Source organism: Perissodus microlepis, chromosome 5 (genome assembly GCF_051167445.1).
Source record: "Perissodus microlepis isolate ML-2025 ecotype Zambia chromosome 5, ASM5116744v1, whole genome shotgun sequence".
Lineage (NCBI taxonomy): Eukaryota > Metazoa > Chordata > Actinopteri > Cichliformes > Cichlidae > Perissodus > Perissodus microlepis.
In genome coordinates, this window is record NC_140465.1 from 17,919,899 (window position 1) to 17,940,242 (window position 20,344).

General features: G+C 39.3%; 1 protein-coding gene across 1 annotated transcript in view; it reads right to left on the minus strand.

Moving 5' to 3' along the window:
- Nucleotides 1–369: 369 nt before the first annotated feature.
- Nucleotides 370–20,344, minus strand: part of rad18 (RAD18 E3 ubiquitin protein ligase) — a 37,823-nt gene continuing 17,848 nt past the window's right edge. The window contains exons 10-13 of the mRNA XM_084928410.1: nucleotides 18,575–18,706; nucleotides 13,304–13,427; nucleotides 9,097–9,135; nucleotides 370–3,903 (exon numbers count right to left, since the gene is read on the minus strand). Of these exons, the coding sequence (XP_084784536.1) occupies nucleotides 3,804–3,903; nucleotides 9,097–9,135; nucleotides 13,304–13,427; nucleotides 18,575–18,706 (395 nt within the window). The 3' untranslated portion in view covers nucleotides 370–3,803. The remainder of the gene's footprint in view (nucleotides 3,904–9,096; nucleotides 9,136–13,303; nucleotides 13,428–18,574; nucleotides 18,707–20,344) is intronic.

Consider the following 20,344-nt stretch of genomic DNA (forward strand, 5'->3'; position numbering starts at 1 on the left):
GAGAGGTCGTTGAAAGCTTTGGAAATATAATACAAGTGGGAATCATGTACATGACTTTACAGTCAAGCTGTGGCTTTAAGGTCAATGAGAAAGGTTCTTCCTTGTCGTTCTTGGAAATGGCTCCATGTTCCCTCTTGTTATGAATCCTTTACGTCTGCTTACAGTTCTGCTTCATTCAAAGCAGTTTGTATTTTGAAAGGTTTTCACTATCTTGTAATGTGTGGACCACTGAGATCTACTGAGACTTAAACTGTAGGATTTAAACTTTAAAAAAAATGTTTTAGCAAGCTTCAACTGTTGGTTGTATTTCAATAAATTCCAGTTCTCCACGTTCTGACAAGTCAAACATATACAATAATCCGGCCAAAGTTATTGTTTACATTTGTGTTCTTTATTAGAACAAATGGGGAAAAGTGACTTCATCACAATATTTTTTAATGTTTGAAATAGAAATAAAAAACACATAGCATAGCAGTGGAACAACAGAAGATATACCGCAAGTCTCTAATGTTTTGCAGTACCTGTAACACGAGTTAAAGATTTTAAAAGGTCAACACTCTTGCAGTATAAAAAACTGTCAAATCTAAACATTTTATCAGTACCAAACTCTTCCCACACCACACTGCCTAACCAAGGCTAACTAAGCTCAATAAGACTCCTTCTTCAGCTTGACAGCTCCCTTCACCTCTGGTGTCCAACATCTGGTTTTGAGAACTACTTTGTGGCTGCAGCTCCTTGCAGCAGCTTCACCAACGCAGGTGTTGAGCATGGTCCACTTCGACTCAATGTCCTTAGCTTCCCTCAGAATGCAATCAAAGCTCTGCAAGAGGCGGGAATTGAATATTGTGGAGAGTGGGGCCTCTACCAGACGCTCCCAGCTCACCCTGACAATATGTTGGAACCAGGTCCGTCCCCTGGTGGTGACCTAACTCAACCCCAGTTGGTGATCAGTTGACAGCTCAGCCCTTTTCTTTACCCCAGTTTCCAAGACATGGACAAAAATCATTGCCTGTAACCTAGGGTGCTCTTGTGGCATGTGCACAACACCCTTATTGTCAAATATGGTGTTCTTTATAGTACAATAACAGAACACCACTAAGGGTCAACAGAAGGACAGAGCCACATAGCTTCTTCGAGTAACCTGCAACAATCCTGCAAAGAAGAGCGGAGCAAACTTCCTTCGCACCACTGTGAAAGACTCATTGCCAGTTATCACAAAAGCTTTTTTGCAGTTCTTTCTGCCAAGAGTGATGCAACCAGCTATTAGGTTCAAAGAGCAATTACTGTTACACAAAGGGCCAGGTAAGTTTGGATTGCGTTTTTTCACCTTAATAAATGAAATCATCTTTAAAAAAAACTGCATTCTGTATTTACCCTGGTTATCGCTGTCTAATTTTAAAATCTGTTTGATGATGCACGATGATGTATGTAACATGAAACATGTAAGTGTGACAAATCTGCAAAAATCTAAGAAATTAGGCAGGTGAAAATGCTTCTTCATCTACCTGAATCCCAAACCAAACAGGAATCATTTTAACTTGTTTCCAGCTGAGTTAAAGGCTCCATCTAAAACCCTGTAATTCATCATCAAGAAGTACAAAAAAGAATGAAACACTTATGCCAAAGAAACTGTATTTACCGCAGTGAGTCTTATGTAATATACAGTGCAATGCTAATACAAATTGCAGAGTAAGAAAATAATGTTTATACCAATTTCAACAAATGTTGAATTTTCACCAGAAATGCACTAAATATGGATAATTTTTTGTTATCAATGATGAGTTTAAAGTGAGCTACAGCCAGAGGTGGAGAGGTTTATGCAGAGCACTGAGGATTAATGTGCCCCTGTACGCGAGCTGCCTTAGATTCGGACTGATCTGTAACCATGACATTAAGATTGGTTATCCTTAAGTGATTTGATGGGACCTCGACAGTTACAAAAACCACTCAAAGGTCATATTGAGTGAATATAATGTGAATTGGGACCAGAGAGGGACATCATAATATTTACTGCATATTTATGAGCCTTTAAATCTCTTTCACCTTGTGTTAGACAGATGATAAATATCCTGTTCGACATTGCTGTCAAGGCACGGGCAAGTAAGGTGACTGTCATTCAGGTGAGGTGTCTGGATCTTTGCCAGACACAATGGGTATGTGTGATCAATGAGATCACTACCTGCTTCACTGCTTCTTAAATCCAAGCTGAGATCAAAACCCTCCAGTGCTCTCCCGTTATTTGAAAGAGCAGTTGCTCTCATGCTAATTAACCCAATGACAAAATGCATCATTGTAAAGGAAAGAAGAATAAGGATGCAGTGAGATAAGGCATGTGTGGCTTAGTGCTCATTTCCCTCCATTCAGCCGGAGCCTAATGATGTCTGGCCATGTCTCTGCTTTGTCTGAGGAGTGAGACGGTTGACTCGGAAGAACCATGTGTCTGACTCCGGGCTAGCTCTGTTTTCAATCAAGGTCAGCTCCCAAATGTTTCCCTGCTAAGTCTCCCATGCATGTGCACATAAACACCACCTTCTCTTCTTAAGTGTTTACACTCTCTCTTGCCTTGACCTTGGGTTTTTGCGAGCACTGAGTTTATTGAGTTACACCGACCCTGGTTACTTTTCCTTCAACGAAAACAAATCAATTTAAAAAGCTACAGATGTGTTGTAAACTTTGATTCCTCTGTCATTCTCAATTTTCACACAGGACAGTGCCCCTAACAGGATTTGGAAACTCATGAGGGAAATTTTGAAGATGGAAACGATAGATTCGCAAACAAGACTGAAACCTAGCTATCCGATGGGGGAAACAAAAATTGGGAATCATTTAAAACATTGCTAAAATGTCTTGATGCCAGACACTTCCTTTCAGAATTCTTTGAGCTGTTAAGAAGTCAACGGTAACTCAAGCAACAACACATTCAACCTTGAAGCAGCTACACCAGCAGAAGAACACACCCAGGTACTACTCCTGTCAGCTAAGCAGAGGAAAAAGACAACAATTCCCACAGGCTCATGACAGCTGCTTAGGAAAACCTTGATCTGAAAATTCTCAATTTTTGCTGCAAAATACAGACGGTAGAGTCAGAATTTGGTGTAAACATGAAAACATTGATCCATCCTGCCTTTTATTAACAGTTCAGCCTGGTGAAGGTGATAACATAATGATGTGGGGGATATTTTCTTGGCACACCTTGGCTGTACAAAAGTTATGGCGGCCACTTCTATCAGGATAGCGCACCATGTTACAAAGCTCAATTTATCTCAAATTGGTTTCTTGAACATGACAATAACATCACCGTAGCCTCGAACAGACCACCTTTGGGATGCGATGGAATGGGAAATCAACAAAATGGACAAATCTGCAACAACTGTGTGATGCCACGATGTCAACATGGACCAAAATCTCTGAGGAATGTTTTCAGCACCACATTGAATTTATGCCACAAAGCATTAAGGCAGTATATGATGTAAAATATAAAGTATTCCTGTGTCAAAATATTGAATGTTTCTACTAGTTTATTGCTCTTAAAATCTGTAGCAAAACATGCAATAATACAAACTATGGATTCGAGTCGAAACACAAACAGGTAGCAACAACAGAAATGGGACATTGACCAGAATATTGCAAAAGACAAAACTGTAAAAAAGACCAAAGATTTATTTGTAAACATGAAATTACCAGTGCAACGTAATCAGGGTACAAAGAAATGTTAAAAGGAATGTGCATGTCCTTCAAAGTTAGCTGATACAGAAGGCGTGGGATTTTCTTTAGATTTTTTCCCTCCTTTCCTTCGTCTCTTCTTACGTTTTTCGCCGTCGCTTTCCCAAAACAGGCGATAAAGTGCCATTGTCTTCTGTCGAGTGGGATGTTCGCTTTTGGCCTGGGGTCCTCTCTACATCTCTGTGAATGAATATTTAGAGACAGCTAGTTAATGTCTTGTGAACAGAAGAGATTAGAACAAGCAGCTTGGAAGGTTGGAGCATCAGCAGATGTTCTTATCAGTAATGTTTTGACAACGTAAAACTGAAACCAAAAGATTTGGTTATTTATTAATTGAGGAAAATAATGTGCAAAAGTATTGAGTGTGACCCCCTTGTGAAACTATTCCACCATGCATGACGTCTACCCCCTGGTGTAGGGGGGTAGGTCTTGATTTTCCACTTTTTGTACTTAATTGCTTGACTTATTGGCAAAAACCATTTCCCGCCCGATGAGTCTGAAGAGCATCAGGCCCTCAGAAATATCCTTTGTCCGTGCCATAATACACTTTGACAGATCCCCATTCGGTAAATAAAAACGAGACATCCACTCACATCTGTTTGTCATCCCACAAAACACCTAATTTTACTTTAATTTCACCTATAAATTAAGTGCTACTCCAAGAAGTTAACAAACCTTTACCTCTGTCTAACACATAATATTGGAGTCATGGGCTCTTAAATCCATTCATTTTAATCAATACTGAATCTCATTAAAGTAGCTTCTAGGTTTGTTCTCTGAGGAAACACAGAATACATTCAAATGGGTGTGAGAAATCCTACAATTCAGCCACTTACAAGATTAAATTCTGTGATTTCCCAGTCAGACATGATTACTCGAGCCAAAGAAAACCTTCCACAGGAGTTATGATGCACATTGCAAATTAAAAATGGAAGATGAATGCCTATTTGCACTTGCATCTGACTAACCAAAGGTTCATACAGTCAATTAACACCAAAAGCCCCTTTAATATCACCAACTAATGCGGAGAAGACTCTATACGTTCTGACAAGAACAGGAGCGAGGACGCAAAGCCTCGTACTGCATTCGTACTGATTGTCACGCTGCTGAAAGAAAAAAAAAACGACTATCTTCGGCAACAGACGGCTTGACAGCCCTCCAGCAAATTTATTACAGTGGGTTAAAAGGTTGCTCACACACAAGTTCAAAATAACTTTGAAAGGAAGAATGTTGAAAGGAAGAAGGCACGCCTCCGCTAACAAAAAGCTCTCACACTACTGCCCGACGACGATCGGGAAAAATTAAAGTCAAAATGTTCATTTGAGAACGTGGCAGAAAATTATTAATCAAACTATTATATTTATCATGCTTTGCAAAAGCACAAATTGCAACATACAGAAATTAGGTCAGCTGCACATGTGCAACTGAAAACAACTGCACATCATTTAAGTCAACCTCGGTGAAACTGCACAATCGTTAACAAAATTAGTAGCGCTAATCTCGCTGCTGTGCTTTTCCTGCTATTCATATCAAAATATGTTATGTGACAGAGGTCAATTAAATCTGTCAGAGAAGGAAACTTTGTATAATTTTATCCTCCATATGATTACATTTAAGGAAGTGGAGGGATAAGATTAGGAGTCAAATTCTCTCCTCCTTTCCTAAACAATAACAAGAACATGAGTTTTTGAGAGCCCTGGCATTTAATTCATAGTTTGAGCTTTACAGGGTTAAATAAGATGGGTAAATGAAATGCACCCTTCTTACTCTTAAAATATAATCATCTTGGAAGCAAACATTTAAAGGTTTACAGGAAAGCTATAGTGAGAAAAGAATAGAGGTGAATCTATACACTCACTCACACTCCCATCTTTTATTCTGGGGGAAGTGACGCTGTTGTCTGCAGAAGACGTCAAGAGTAAATGCTCAATACTTCTAAATAGGCAGTTTCCCTTTATGGATTACCTTTCGCCACGTCAATGTTTTGCTACCATGTGTCCCCATGTGGGCTCAACAGCTCAGCACATAGCTTAAAGTTACATCCCCGTTAATGAATCATGCTTGACATTAACAGACAACGATGTGTAATCTCCTACACAACAAGTGTGCAGATAACATGGCTTAGAAACCAAAAGGGAGCCCTGATGCCACCAGTGTCTCATGTGGGGAATCACTTAAAGTTTCACTTATAGATATAACTCAACATTCATAGACAAGGTTTATGGCTTTTAATCATAACTGCATAAAGAGGAAAAAACAATATTCCCGCATTGGAATTAGGGTCACAAGGCCACATGGACATTGTAAAAGAGTAAGGAGGCTTCTTCTAGGTGTTGTGGATTATCGGTAAGCACAGTAGGAAGCCGATCACTTTTCTACTGGTCCACACTTTGCTCAGTACTTTTCCAGAGTCTGACAAAAACTAGAGGATGGATATAAATCCTTGCTCAATGGAAGAACTTTTCCTGTCACTCTTGTTTCAAAAACACTCGACTTCAGCTCATAGAATAGTGCCTTAGGATTACATTCAGTCAAGTGTTATGTGGAACGAAAAAATTAGGAGTGAAAACTGGGAGGTTTGAGCCCAACTTCGGGGTCAAAAACACAGGTAAAGAGGGGAGTCCAGACTAGGAACAAAAACAAAGCTGAGAATAAGCTTAGAAAATGTTTGTGCTATCACCTTTGTGACAGTAGAGCTGTGAATGAATCTCTAATTTGTCCTACATTAAAACTGCATTTTCTAATTGTATTTTATTTATTTTACTTAAGCAGCAATACACACATGCATGGAGAGGAAGGAAAGATGCAATACTCTGTGGTCGAAACACCACCACCCTGGAATGATTCAGTGTCCTAGTGCATGGTTTGCAAGTGAATGAGCTCCGACTCAAGTGTTGTTATTTATGTGAGTCTTTTGGGGGTTAAATGCTGCGTGTGGTGTTCTTTTCAGGCTGAATCTCACTTGACAGAGATGACAGAAACAAGTCCGAAAAAGTAAGTATGAGGGAAAAAAGAAAAGAAAACCCAGAAGGCACACTTGCATTCAGCCCACACGCGACAGCTACAGTGTGTTCAAACCGACCACCACCAGGACTCCTCAATAATTAGATTTTTTTAATAGAAAGATTTTAGTTTCTGATTGTTTAATTTGATTAAAATCACTGTTCTATGGATGTTTAAAAAGTCAAAACAATAACTTTTGTGCACTGGAACACATAACAAACCCCCTCTTCCAAAAAAAAAGACCCTAACAACCATTTGCCAAAAATAAATAAATAAGAAATTTGCAGGAGTGACTCAAGCAAAATTATATTTCTGCCTTTATGTAAGTGAATTTTCTTAACCCCCCCCCCCCCAAAAAAAAAAGATTCAATCTTTTAAGACTTTAAAATCATGTGTACAGCACAGTAATTACAAAATCCTGAATTTGGATCCCAAGAGTTTATGTGTCCTGGAAAAAGTGTTTACTGACAAATTGCTAAATGAATGAAGAAACATAAGGAACTTAGTGGTGGTGAAAACTGTAGCCATGTGATCATGTACATTTAATTTGTTAACCATATTTCCTGGTTCAGACCTCTGTTAAGCATCTGCTAAAGCTTAAACGAAATAATAATTTAGACTTTTTTTGTAATTTGTCAAAAGGAAATGTTTTAATATGTATTACTTTATTGTTGTTTATATATTTTTATGGTTAAGAAGCATGTTCACCTAATTAAATAGTTACACAATCTGGAAATTGTAATGTGGAAATCTGTATAATAAAGTACGATAAAAAAATAGATTCATTTAATACAAAGGGGTCAGCACAAAAAGCAGACTTCAGGTATCCCAAAATAAATAAATAAATAGATTTAACTGGAAAATATAAAAAATATCTGCCCTTTAGACTGATAATACTGAGATGAACTGACTAGAATCGAATAGTTTATTTCGAACATGTAAATATAATTAGATAACAAGAGAAAAGAAAACCTTAAAAACATCACGTTTTCATGAATATCTCTATGTCTACACATTGAACTTCATCCTTTTCGACCATAAACAACATTTTTCTGTTCCTACCCAGTTTTTTTAAAATGCCATTATTTACAAACCAAAATTCAGAATGCGAGCAGAAGGAGAGCATGAAGAAGGATTGGAAGGGCTCATAATTAAAGCACACCACAACATCTGTCAAACAGGGTGGAGGCAGTGTTACGGCATGGGCATATATGGATGCCAATGGATTCAGGTCACCAGTGTTTACTGATTATGTGCAAGTTGGTAGAAATACCAGGACTGATTTGCATGGAGCTATTATTTCTGATAAATACTGATTCACAGTATAGATGATGACCTAAAGCTACCCAGAGATTCTTAAGACAGAAATGTAATTTTTTGTAATGTAATATTTTTTATGGCCCCATTAGCCTCAATCCAAGCGAGCATGCTTTCTGCATGACACCCACAATCAAGCATCAACTAACGGTTCACTGCAGGAAAAGTCTGACAAAGCATCCCAAGGAAGGAAACTTCAGGCAGTCACTGACAGCAAAGAATTTATATTCATGTAATAAAATTATTTGTCAATTACTCATGAGCCAGTGAAAGCGGAGCGAATGTAAAAATGCCTATAAATCCTTTATGCGCAAGTTTGCCAAAACCTCTGGATTAGAGCTAAGTCTTCACTTCAGTTGCATCTTGATTGCATCATTTCTAATCTGTTGTGGTAGGGCAGAGCGGCCAAACTGAGTCAGATCAAAATATTTGGACCGGACTGTATGGTCTTGATTTACTTCAGGATATAACAGCTGACAGCACCATATTTTTTTTATATAAATTACAGTAAGTTCTACCTTTCCGTCTCCCTGCTACACTAGAACTGGCTAAAAAACAAACAAACAAAAAAAAAACCCAGCTAGTAGGGGCCTTCAAAGGTATCAAGTGGAACAAAAGTTGTGCCACTGAGTGTTACATGGAACTTGGCCTTCAATTTAGAGGTGGTACTGGGGCTCACTCCAAATACTGCTATAACGTGCTTTTGTGGAACACCATCTTGAAGTTGCCCTATGGCACGGGCCCCATCCTGAGGGTGGCATGCTTGGAGCAGACACCAGGTGTAAATCAGTCACCTGAACAAGCTCAAAACAAGAGTCAATAGCAGAATAAGCCGTTTTCCATTGGCACAACCCACAAACTCTACTGTATATATATGCGTGGGTGCGTTTGTTTGTGTGTGTGCGCGCGCTTCTGCATGTACAACACGAACACAACAACATCAACAGTACGCTAACATACAACACTACTTGTAATATAAAACAAAACAAAAAAGAAACAGATGGATGAACAATATCAAATTTAGGCAACAGCAATAACAAAGTAATCACTTACTTTCTGGCAGGTTCTGGACCAAAGATGTCAGAAATAGAACTGTAGGGGAGGAAACAAAGAAAGGGCAATAAATTAACTGTGGCTACATGCACACTAACACAAGAAGCCATAGCAATAGTAAGAAGTGTCCACACAAAACTTAACGTAGGTGAAGCTGATTTTCACATCTGATAAGATTCAATCTTGTTGAGATTGAGAAACACTGACACAAACATCCAAAGAGTCTGTCCCGACAAACAAAATCCTGCAGCCTTTAAACTAAAACTAAATGAGAAACACTTAAACTGTTTACATTTGGGAAATCTCTAATGGAGTACTGTAAATGTTGAACATAAACACAGTAAAAACGTACCAGTGTGATATACCGTGATTCAGGATACTTGCTGTTTCAATAATAAACACATTTAATGATTTGCCTTGTATCTGTGTTAACTTGCCTGCAGGAGAAATGTGAGATTACAATAAAACCTCATATTTCAGATACACTGTGTGTTTTACTGTACCTGCAAGATCCATCACAGGCAAAGCCAGTTGATTGGCAAGATCAATAAAATGTGAAAAAGGCCCAGGATGTTACTTCATAACAAAAATCGACCCCAGGTTTTCGGCTTGATTTGAAACTAGAAGGTATTGCACAAAGCTGAGGCAAACACTTCATAAATCTGAATATAGATACAAAAAGAAATTCACTCTTTTTTTGGGCTGTTGTCAGTACATAAAATTATAATGTGCTGCTGTTCCTCTCGCACACACAACAGGCTGCTGTGCTGTATCGGTGGGGTGCATAAACTATAAACTGATCTAATTTCTGCCACATTCATGCTCTGTGGGCGCTGAAAATAAAGAACAATTCCATACCCCTGATAACAATATCACTATTATATTGTTAATTGAATGCATTGTGGATGTTTCGCTGCCTTTTTCTCTCTCTCTGCCGTAACAACTGATTTGGACGTTCAACACCTCCGGCACAAAAAGCTTTTCGTTCACGCCGTGATTTATTCTTCTACCGTTCTCGCTGTAAACCAACAATAAGCTATCGATGTGCATCAGACTTCGCCGTGTATTTTAGTTTCTGTGTGACATTTTGAGTTTTGTGAGGCGCTGGACTTTGATTTCATTTGCATTTGCAAGTCACATCTTGTTGTGATTTTAAGAAGTAGAAACAGGGAGGAAGATCTGTGAAAAACATTATTCCACTCATGTGTTTGATTGCTTAGAAAAAGAAAATAAATTGTCCAAAGTGATTAGTTGCACCTTTTCAGTCTAGTAAGCCAAGTGTGAATATTAAGAACAGAATGTGACTGGTAGAGCTCAGGAAAAAACATTATCTTCCCCCTTTTAAAATAAAAAAATCAAGACGCTCTAAAAACAAAATACGTCAGCTCATGTTAGCTCAGCAGTCACTAACGGTGACATGATAAATTACTTGGGATGCGGACTAAAATACAAAAATTTAAATGGATAAAAAAAACACAACTCTAGTAGAGACTACATTACATTTTACCATGAAATTTACACATTACACCCCTTAGAAATGTGGCACACCAACTCCCTGATAAGCAATTTTAACTTGAATAAAATGTGAAATGGTGTCAGAGCTGAGAAGTCATGAGTCAAAAAGGAGGAAATTAAAGTTTTATCAAAAGAAACTGCAAAAATATGCATTGAAAAGCACAATCTAACCTAAGACTGGGCTTCTCTCTCCCTGAGGGCGAATAGGTCTTAAAGCAACTTTCTCTCTCCACTTATATTAAATATTCTGGGAGAGCTCCTTTGGTTTCCCCAAGCTGTTGATCCTTAAAGGCACGGATCATTCCTAAAACCATTAAATACCTCACAACTCTTTTGGATAGTTATTGCTACTGTTCAAATCTCCTGTAAGCATGGGCCGGCCAATTAAAGTCAGGGTGGACTTAAAAGGAGCGGAACTAAAAGTGCTTGTTTCAGACGGTGGATGAACTCCAGGATAAGCTAAAAAAAACAAAAAACATGCAAAGCCACTCTGAGAAACCAACAATACAAATACGGAGCTGACAAAAGGTATTATTTAAGTGTGTAAAAAAAGTGCTTCTCAAGATGTGCTAGTGGCAGGCACTGCCATTTACCAGCAGGTCCCTGTTGGCAAGCTGGTGCGTGCGAAGCATCGAGCATATCTCAACATTACTGAACAACTTCCAGATGAGGTTTGGAGCTCGAAACAGTGGGGTGCTTTAAAAAAAGAAAATGAAGTGGAAATTGGTCCAGAGCTGGTCCCACACTATCATTTACTGGCTACTTGGCCTGTGTTTATTGCACGCAACTTTTCATGGCTGGGCACAGAAACTAAAGTCAGCCTTGTGTGAAAGCCACACTTCACAAGTGGAGCCTTAAAGGTACGTCCCGCTTATAGAAAAATATGACAACCATTTCATCTTTAACTCACAGCAAGAGTTTTGTTGCCTCAGCTGTCTGCGGTGTGCAAGGAATAGCCATTTTTCTAGTTAGCAGGTGATCTCTGAGGATAGAGACACGAGTGCTGCACTGGCTTCTTTCCCGTTATCAATGTACACCTAACTGTTGTAGGCCTTCAATATACATATTTAACCAAAGGCTGTACTTATTCATCTGTAGGTAATGTTATTTTAGAGAAACGTTATTTGTTGTTTAGTTAAAGTGGAAATCTTGCATTTTTATCCTTTATTTTATTTCTCAAAGCTTCAGTCTACCTCTCATCATTAGCGACGTGTCCCACATAGTAGCACATGAATCCGGATTTGTATTGTTGGAAATCTCTCTCTCACTTTATGTGTCAAATGGACAAAAAAAGGCTCAAAGGGATTATGAATTTAAAGTAACGACCTCAGTCGTGCCCAACTTTAAAAAGGCACTTTTGTCTGATTTAGGCGGCACTCTGCTGACAGCACACACAAGAGGCTATCAACATCATTTATAACTGTGCGGCAAAGGACCTTGTCTCTTTCCCGAGTCTCACAGCACGGGGCTTTATTTAGCGACAGCCAGTTATCTTTCCTCTTTGCAATTATATTCAAAGCTATAACTGAATCCAGACTGAACACCTGCGTGACTCCACACCGATGCTTTTTGCCTACTTGATTGGAGGGAGGGGGGGATCTAATTACCTGAAACAGCTAATTATCAGTTTTATAGAGAAGTTAGGAACTTGTCAGTAAATCTGGACTATCTGAATGCAAAAGTCACAAAAAGAAAATTGACTGTTAATGTTAACCAGTGCGTTTTATGTTCTAATTAAACATTAAAATCAGCTTAGAAGCCCTCAAAAGAATGTGTTATTTGACATATACAAAACAAATGCCTTTAGGATTTGTAAGAAAATAATCCAACAACAGATTTAATGTGAACGCAGTAAGAGCAACATGAAAAGAAATGCTGCAATGTTTCTGGAAATATGGTACTAATGACTTCTTTAAAAAATAAAGAAAAAATCATGGCTTGTAGAACTTATTGGAGGAAGCACGCTAGTTTTTCAAAAAGGAATTTGAAATGTAAAGAGAATGAAGTGAAACTCCGTGGATGGGGTGTGTATACTGTCATCAATTCTATTTTTAGATCAGATTCTTTACTGATTTATTTATGTATTCCTGGAGCCGGTCTGATTCCCATCGCTGCTTCCTCTGTGTGTGTTGAAATCCAGGCTTCTCAGGCCTGTGGTTTGATAGCAGATCCACAGACATGTAAGCAGATACGAGCCTCTCTTCATAACAGATGAATATTTCCACTAAGAGGGTGAACATGATAGCAAAGCGAGATGACAGGATCCAGTCTGGAGTGCTCAGGCAGTGCTTTAAAAGAGAGAATCAGTATTTTATTTCCATTTGTTTCATTGCAGCTCAGTGCTCGGATCTACTTGTTTTGCTGCTCTCGGTTTCATCTTACTTGTGTCTCCTCTGCCCAGCGGAGCAGACCCAGGAGCAGAGGAGACACACATGGAAACATAAAGCAGAGAAGAGAGGAAAAACATCTTTATAGAGTCTTGTTACAAGCGGGGGCTCAACATTAGCTGTCATGTGTGCTAACTGATGCTTCTGGATTATTTGCTGGCACTTGTGTGCACGCGCTGTCTGGTTATAAATGAAACCCTAAGAGACTGAGGTGTGTCTGAGGCACCTGTTTATTTTGAGTTGAGATGCTGGTGTCCAGTGCAGCACTCAGTGGTTCTAAATATTGTTTGTATTTTTTGTTTTACCTGCTGACGGACACGTCGCTACAGGTGGGGCTGGACGGCACCTCGATTACTCCTCCTGATTCCTCGTCTTCAGCTTCATGTTCAACCTTCACTTCTGTGCAGCTTTTTATTTGTGCACCTTGATCTGAAAGAGGCAAACAGTAAATGCTGTACAACGTCATGCTACAGATCCAGGAGGAAATGACGGGTCAAAAGTTTCTACGTAAAATGAATCTCTTTCCCTCCTCACTGATGTGATAAGTAATGTGAAAACAGAGTGGCATGACATATGCTAAATGTTGAATTAACATTTCTGGATTGCAACACCAATTTTTAGAGAGCATTTGAAAGAACAAACACCAGGCATCATCTCTTTGTTGATAAAAAACTGAGCATTCGGTGGTGGAAAAGTGCTTATGATTTTCTACTCAGTTGGAAAAACTACTTTCTTACAAAAAGATGGGACTTTTTTTCTTTTCTTTAAAGGCAGTTGTGTGGGAAAAAAAACATTTTTCACAGGGCTGCAGCGTCTGTGAAAAACTAAGTGCACAGCTTATACAACCACATTTTGCAGGAATAATTTGAAGTCATTATTTTTTTGTATCAGACATCACAGACTCTTCTTTACAACATTGCTTCAATTCACTGAAATGTGCAGGTATTTGTTCAAGCACAGCTCTTTTCCAAGGCAACAATCTGATTATTTCTTTTTCATCCATTGGATTGTAGATTTGCTGATGTGCTTGGGATCATTGTCCTGCTGCTTGTCCCAATGTCAGCCACGTTTTAACTGTCAGACAGCTGGCCTTAAATTTGAGAGGAGTTCATGGTCGTCGCAGTGACTGCGAGGTGTTCATGTGGCTGCAAAAGAAGCCCAAATCATCATCCCTCCACCACCATGCTTGACAGTTTATATGAGTTGCTTGTGTTGATATGTTGTACAGTGGAATCCCGACTTACGAACACCCCATTTAACGAAAAATTCAAGTTACGAAGGCACTGAACGTCAATATTTCTGCCCGTGTTACGGCAAAATGCCCGTGTAACGAAATCCGCTGGCTCTAATTGGCTGAGCCCAGAATGCCTACAATGCCTTCCGAATCATGTGACAACCCCCTTGGCTTTCGTACTTGCGCTTTGCTGTTCCACTTGAACAACGTTAGCAATTAGCCTATCGTTCACTCAAAAGGTGCGATGGGTGCTTCGACTTGCGAAAATTTTCGACTTACGAAAGACCCTCGGGAACGAATTAATTTCGTAAGTCGGGGTTCGACTGTATTTGCTTTTTTCCAAACGTGACACTGTTCTAGAAATCTCGAGGTTTGTTCAGACGTTTGCAAAGCTAAGCCAGGCTGCCATGATCATTTTAAAAAGAAGAGGCTTCCACCTGACAGCCATGCTTGTTCAGTCTTTTTCTAATTTAAACATGCTAACTGAGGCCTCTGAACTCTAACATGTAGGCCGTTGATTTTTTGCATTTTCTCTCAACATCATGTCTTCACACCGACGAATGCTCCAGACTAACAAACTACCAAAACGTCTGCTATTATAAAAGGTGCTCACACTTGCAGACGATCAATTTACCAAGTGAATTTGATTAGCAGCACCTGGCTGCTACTTAATCTCTTAACTTCTCTCCTCCTGCTACCCCCCCAAAAAACCATCTCCATAGAGACTGTGTCAGCTTCCAAAAAGACAAAAAACAAACTAAAAACCAGCAACAAACAACTTAAACATAAACAATTACAAAGAAAGAACAATACAGTATCCACATCTGAACCAAAGAGTAAAACAGTGAAATGTGGATTATTAAATATTAGGTCTCTCTCCTCCAAGTCTCTGTTAGTACATGACTTAATAATTGATCAACAAATTGATTTACTCTGCCTTACAGAAACCTGGTTGCAGCAGGATGATTATGTTAGTTTAAATGAATCAACACCCCCGAGTCATTCTAACTACCAGAAACCTCGAAGCACAGGCCGAGGGGGCGGTGTGGCAGCAATTTTTCACACCAGCCTATTAATTAATGAAAGACCAAGACAGACTTTTAATTCATTTGAAAGCCTGATGCTTAACATTGTCCACCCCAGCTGTGAAACTCAGAAACCAGTCTTACTTGTTATCATCTATCGTCCACCTGGGCCTTACACAGAGTTTCTGTCTGATTTCTCAGACTTTATATCTAATTTAGTTCTGAGCTCAAATAAAATAATTATTGTGGGTGATTTTAACATCCATGTAGATGCTAAAAATGACAGCCTCAACATGGCATTTAGTCTGTTATTAGACTCAATTGGCTTCTCTCAAAATGTAAAAGAACCCACCCACCACTTTAATCACACTCTAGATCTTGTTTTAACATATGGCATAGAAACTGAACATTTAACAGTGTTTCCTGAAAACCCTCTCCTGTCTGATCATTTCCTGATAACATTTACATTTACAATAATTGATTACACAGCGGTGGAGAGTAGATTTTATCAAAGTAGATGTCTTTCTGAAAGCGCTGTAACTAAGTTTAAGAATATAATCCACCCACTGTTATCATCTTCAATGCCCTGTACCAACACAGAGCAGAGCAGCTATCTGAACGCTACCCCAACAGAGGTTGATTATCTTGTTAATAATTTCACCTCCTCACTACGTACGACTCTGGATACTGTAGCTCCAGTGAAAACTAGGGTCTCTAATCAGAAGTACCTGACTCCGTGGTATAATTCTCAAACACGTACCCTAAAGCAGATGACTCGTAATCTGGAGAGGAAATGGCGTGTCACAAATTTAGAGGATCATCATTTAGCCTGGAGAAATAGTTTGCTGCTTTATAAGAAAGCCCTCCGCAAAGCCAGAACATCTTACTATTCATCACTGATTGAAGAAAATAAGAACAACCCCAGGTTTCTCTTCAGCACTGTAGCCAGGCTGACAAAGAGTCAGAGCTCTGTTGAGCCAACCATCCCTTTAACGTTAACTAGTAATGACTTCATGAACTTCTTCACAAGTAAAATTTTTATCATTAGAGAAAAAATTACCAGTAATCATCCCACAGATGTAATATTATCTACAGCTACTCTTAGTACCATTGATGTTAAGTTAGACTCTTTTTCTCCAATTGATCTTTCTGAGTTAACTTCAATAATTACTTCCTCCAAACCATCAACGTGTCTTTTAGACCCCATTCCTACAAAACTGCTCAAAGAAGTCCTGCCATTGATTAATTCTTCGATCTTAAATATGATCAACCTATCTCTAATAATCGGCTATGTACCACAGGCCTTCAAGCTGGCTGTGGTTAAACCTTTACTCAAAAAGCCATCTCTAGACCCAGCAGTCTTAGCTAATTATAGGCCAATCTCCAACCTTCCTTTCATATCAAAAATCCTTGAAAGAGTAGTTGTCAAACAGCTAACAGATCATCTGCAGAGGAATGGTTTATTTGAAGAGTTTCAGTCAGGTTTCAGAGCTCATCACAGCACAGAAACAGCTTTAGTGAAGGTTACAAATGATCTTCTTATGGCCTCTGACAGTGGACTCATCTCTGTGCTTGTCCTGCTAGACCTCAGTGCAGCGTTCGATACTGTCGACCATAATATCCTATTAGAGCGATTAGAACATGCTGTAGGTATTACAGGTACTGCACTGCAGTGGTTTGTATCATATCTATCTAATAGACTCCAATTTGTGCATGTAAATGGAGAGTCCTCTTCACACACTGAGGTTAATTATGGAGTTCCACAGGGTTCAGTGCTAGGACCAATTCTGTTTACATTATACATGCTTCCCTTAGGCAGCATCATTAGAAGACATAGCATACATTTTCACTGCTATGCAGATGACACCCAGCTCTATCTGTCCATGAAGCCAGATAACACACACCAATTAGTTAAACTGCAGGAATGTCTTAAAGACATAAAGACCTGGATGGCCGCTAACTTTCTGCTTCTTAATTCAGATAAAACTGAGGTTATTGTACTCGGCCCTGAAAATCTTAGAAATATGGTATCTAACCAGATTCATACTCTGGATGGCATTACCTTGGCCTCCAGTAACGCTGTGAGGAACCTTGGAGTCATTTTTGACCAGGACATGTCCTTCAACGCACATATTAAACAAATATGTAAGACTGCTTTCTTCCATTTGCGCAACATCTCTAAAATTAGAAATATCCTGTCTCAGAATGACGCTGAAAAACTAGTTCATGCATTTATTACTTCCAGGCTGGACTACTGTAATTCATTATTATCAGGATGTCCAAAAAACTCACTGAAAAGCCTTCAGCTAATCCAAAATGCTGCAGCAAGAGTACTGACAGGGACTAGAAGGAGAGAGCATATTTCTCCTGTTTTGGCTTCCCTTCATTGGCTTCCTGTTAAATCCAGAATTGAATTCAAAATCCTGCTCCTCACATACGAGGTCTTAAATAATCAGGCCCCATCTTATCTTAATGACCTTGTAGTACCATATCACCCTATTAGAGCACTTCGCTCTCGCTCTGCAGGCCTACTTGTTGTTCCTAGAGTATTTAAAAGTAGAATGGGAGGCAGAGCCTTCAGTTTTCAGGCCCCTCTTCTGTGGAACCAGCTTCCAGTTTGGATTCGGGAGACAGAAACTATCTCTACTTTTAAGATTAGGCTTAAAACTTTCCTTTTTGCTAAAGCATATAGTTAGGGCTGGACCAGGTGACCCTGAATCCTCCCTTAGTTATGCTGCAATAGACGTAGGCTGCCGGGGGATTCCCATGATGCATTGAGTTTTTCCTTTCCAGTCACCTTTCTCACTCACTATGTATTAATAGACCTCTCTGCATTGAATCATATCTGTTATTAACCTCTGTCTCTCTTCCACAGCATGTCTTTTATCCTGTCTTCCTTCTCTCACCCCAACCGGTCGCAGCAGATGGCCGCCCCTCCCTGAGCCTGGTTCTGCCGGAGGTTTCTTCCTGTTAAAAGGGAGTTTTTCCTTCCCACTGTCGCCAAAGTGCTTGCTCATAGGGGGTCATATGATTGTTTGGTTTTTCTCTGTATCTATGAAGCGCCTTGAGGCGACTTTTGTTGTGATTTGGCGCTATATAAATAAAATTGAATTGAATTGAATTGAATTGAATTAACTGTTCTTAGGTGTTCTTAGTCTTCACAGGGCTGCATAGGATCCCCTGAAAGCTTTCCTTTTCACGCAAGTGTACAAGATAGCAGGTAACCACAGACATCAAGTGGCTTTTTTTTTTTTTTTAAAGGGCATCAGAGAAGTGCACAGAAGTGTAGAAAATATTATGGCTGAATGTCAAAGTACCTGCAGAGTGCGTTTTTTGTACGTCCTTGTTCACCTCACTGACTTCCTGTTTAACACGAGGTTGTCTGGTGGTCTCCATGCGGCCGCGGACCTGCGCTATTAGCCGGGAAAAGTCACTGCTGTGCTGCTTCCCTGTGGGCAAAATAGCATATCGCTATAGGGTCAAACACATCAAGAGGATAGAATGATTATGACGTTATGTGATAGTCACTGATTTCTAATAGCGGTTCGAGAGTCTAACCTTGAATTCAATGTTTAGATTAAATGCAGTCATAAATTAAAGCTATTCTAATTAAACGGTTGCTAATTAAAATGACTGTAACGCACAGTTGACCACTTGGAGCTGCAGTTTAAACTCACGTCTCAGAAAGTGTTACTGCAGAACATTTTTTCAACCTGCTGTTGTTTTACCAAATGGGAATGTTTTCTGAATAACTAGCTACCAACTGTATTAACACTAAAAGAAATTGGTGTCACAGAAAGAAAAGCCTGTGAGCTCCTGGCGGATACGGTGTGTGCATGTGTATACGCCGCTTTCACCTTCTTGCCTGCTCAGGCACCACTGCCCATGCTGGCAGAGTGAGTCATCCACATCCTCCTCTGATAAATCAGGAGGTTATCACAGCAGCGCAGCTATTTATAGAGCACACCTCCTGTGAGTCACATCCATTTTTCAAACACTTTTAAAGTTAGCTCTTAAGAGTTATTTCCAACAATCAACATGACTTGAGAACAATGTCCTGTGATTTTGGTGAACTGGCCTCTGCCCCGAGGATAAAAACACAGAGCTGATCTAGATTTTCTTGCTTCTGTGTATCCGAGTGATTACCTCTGAGGTCACATGGGGGAAAAAAAGTCTCAGACATACAAATCAACAGACAAGTGGCCCTATAAATTATAATAAAATACTGGAGATTATTTACACAGACAAAAACCTATGTCCCCACGTGCTGCTAAAAATCAGACAACTGTTGTCCATGTTTCTGCTTCTTTTTTAACTTGTTGATGAAGGTATGTGAGGCTAGCTTATAGACTAAATAAAGTAACACTTGCGTTATGGCTGGGCGACACACTTCATATGCAAACCTGCAATCCTCTTTCTGAGAAACAAAAGCATGTTATATTAGAGATACTGAATATCAGTAACCTATGCCGGTTTTCACAGGGACAGCCGACCTATCCACAGTATTACCAAGCAACAATTACTCAGCCAGACAAAAATGTCATGCAGTCTCCATGATGGACTGCCTCTCAGTAAGTCCTCTTACAGTGGATTTTCCAACTGAACTAGTGACCTATAAGAATTGATCACCGAGAAGCCTGATGGAGGCTTTGAAAACTGTCATAACAGGCTGTCAATAACATCTATCCAGCTAATTTTAAACTTTTATTTCTTTTGTAGCCAAAAAATATATAAAACGCACTCTAATTCTGAATACCCAATATCCTTCGGGGTCAACCTTCAGGATCAATAAAGTTTTATTGAATTGAATACGTCTCTATTCCTTCATTAAAAAAAACTGTATAGAGTTAATAGAGAAGCTCTCCTAAATTATTTCAAGCATTCTCATTGTACCTGACAAAAATCAGTGATGAGCCCAAATTTGAGATTTTTGGTTCAAACTGACATTAATATACAACAATGATTGTCTACAGCCATCTACCCACCCATTTACAATTTTCCTAGAAAAATATAAAGAAATGAGAGGTGGCTTAAGACTTTCACAATACTGTATGTGTGTTGTATTTCATGTGAGCCATACATTTCAG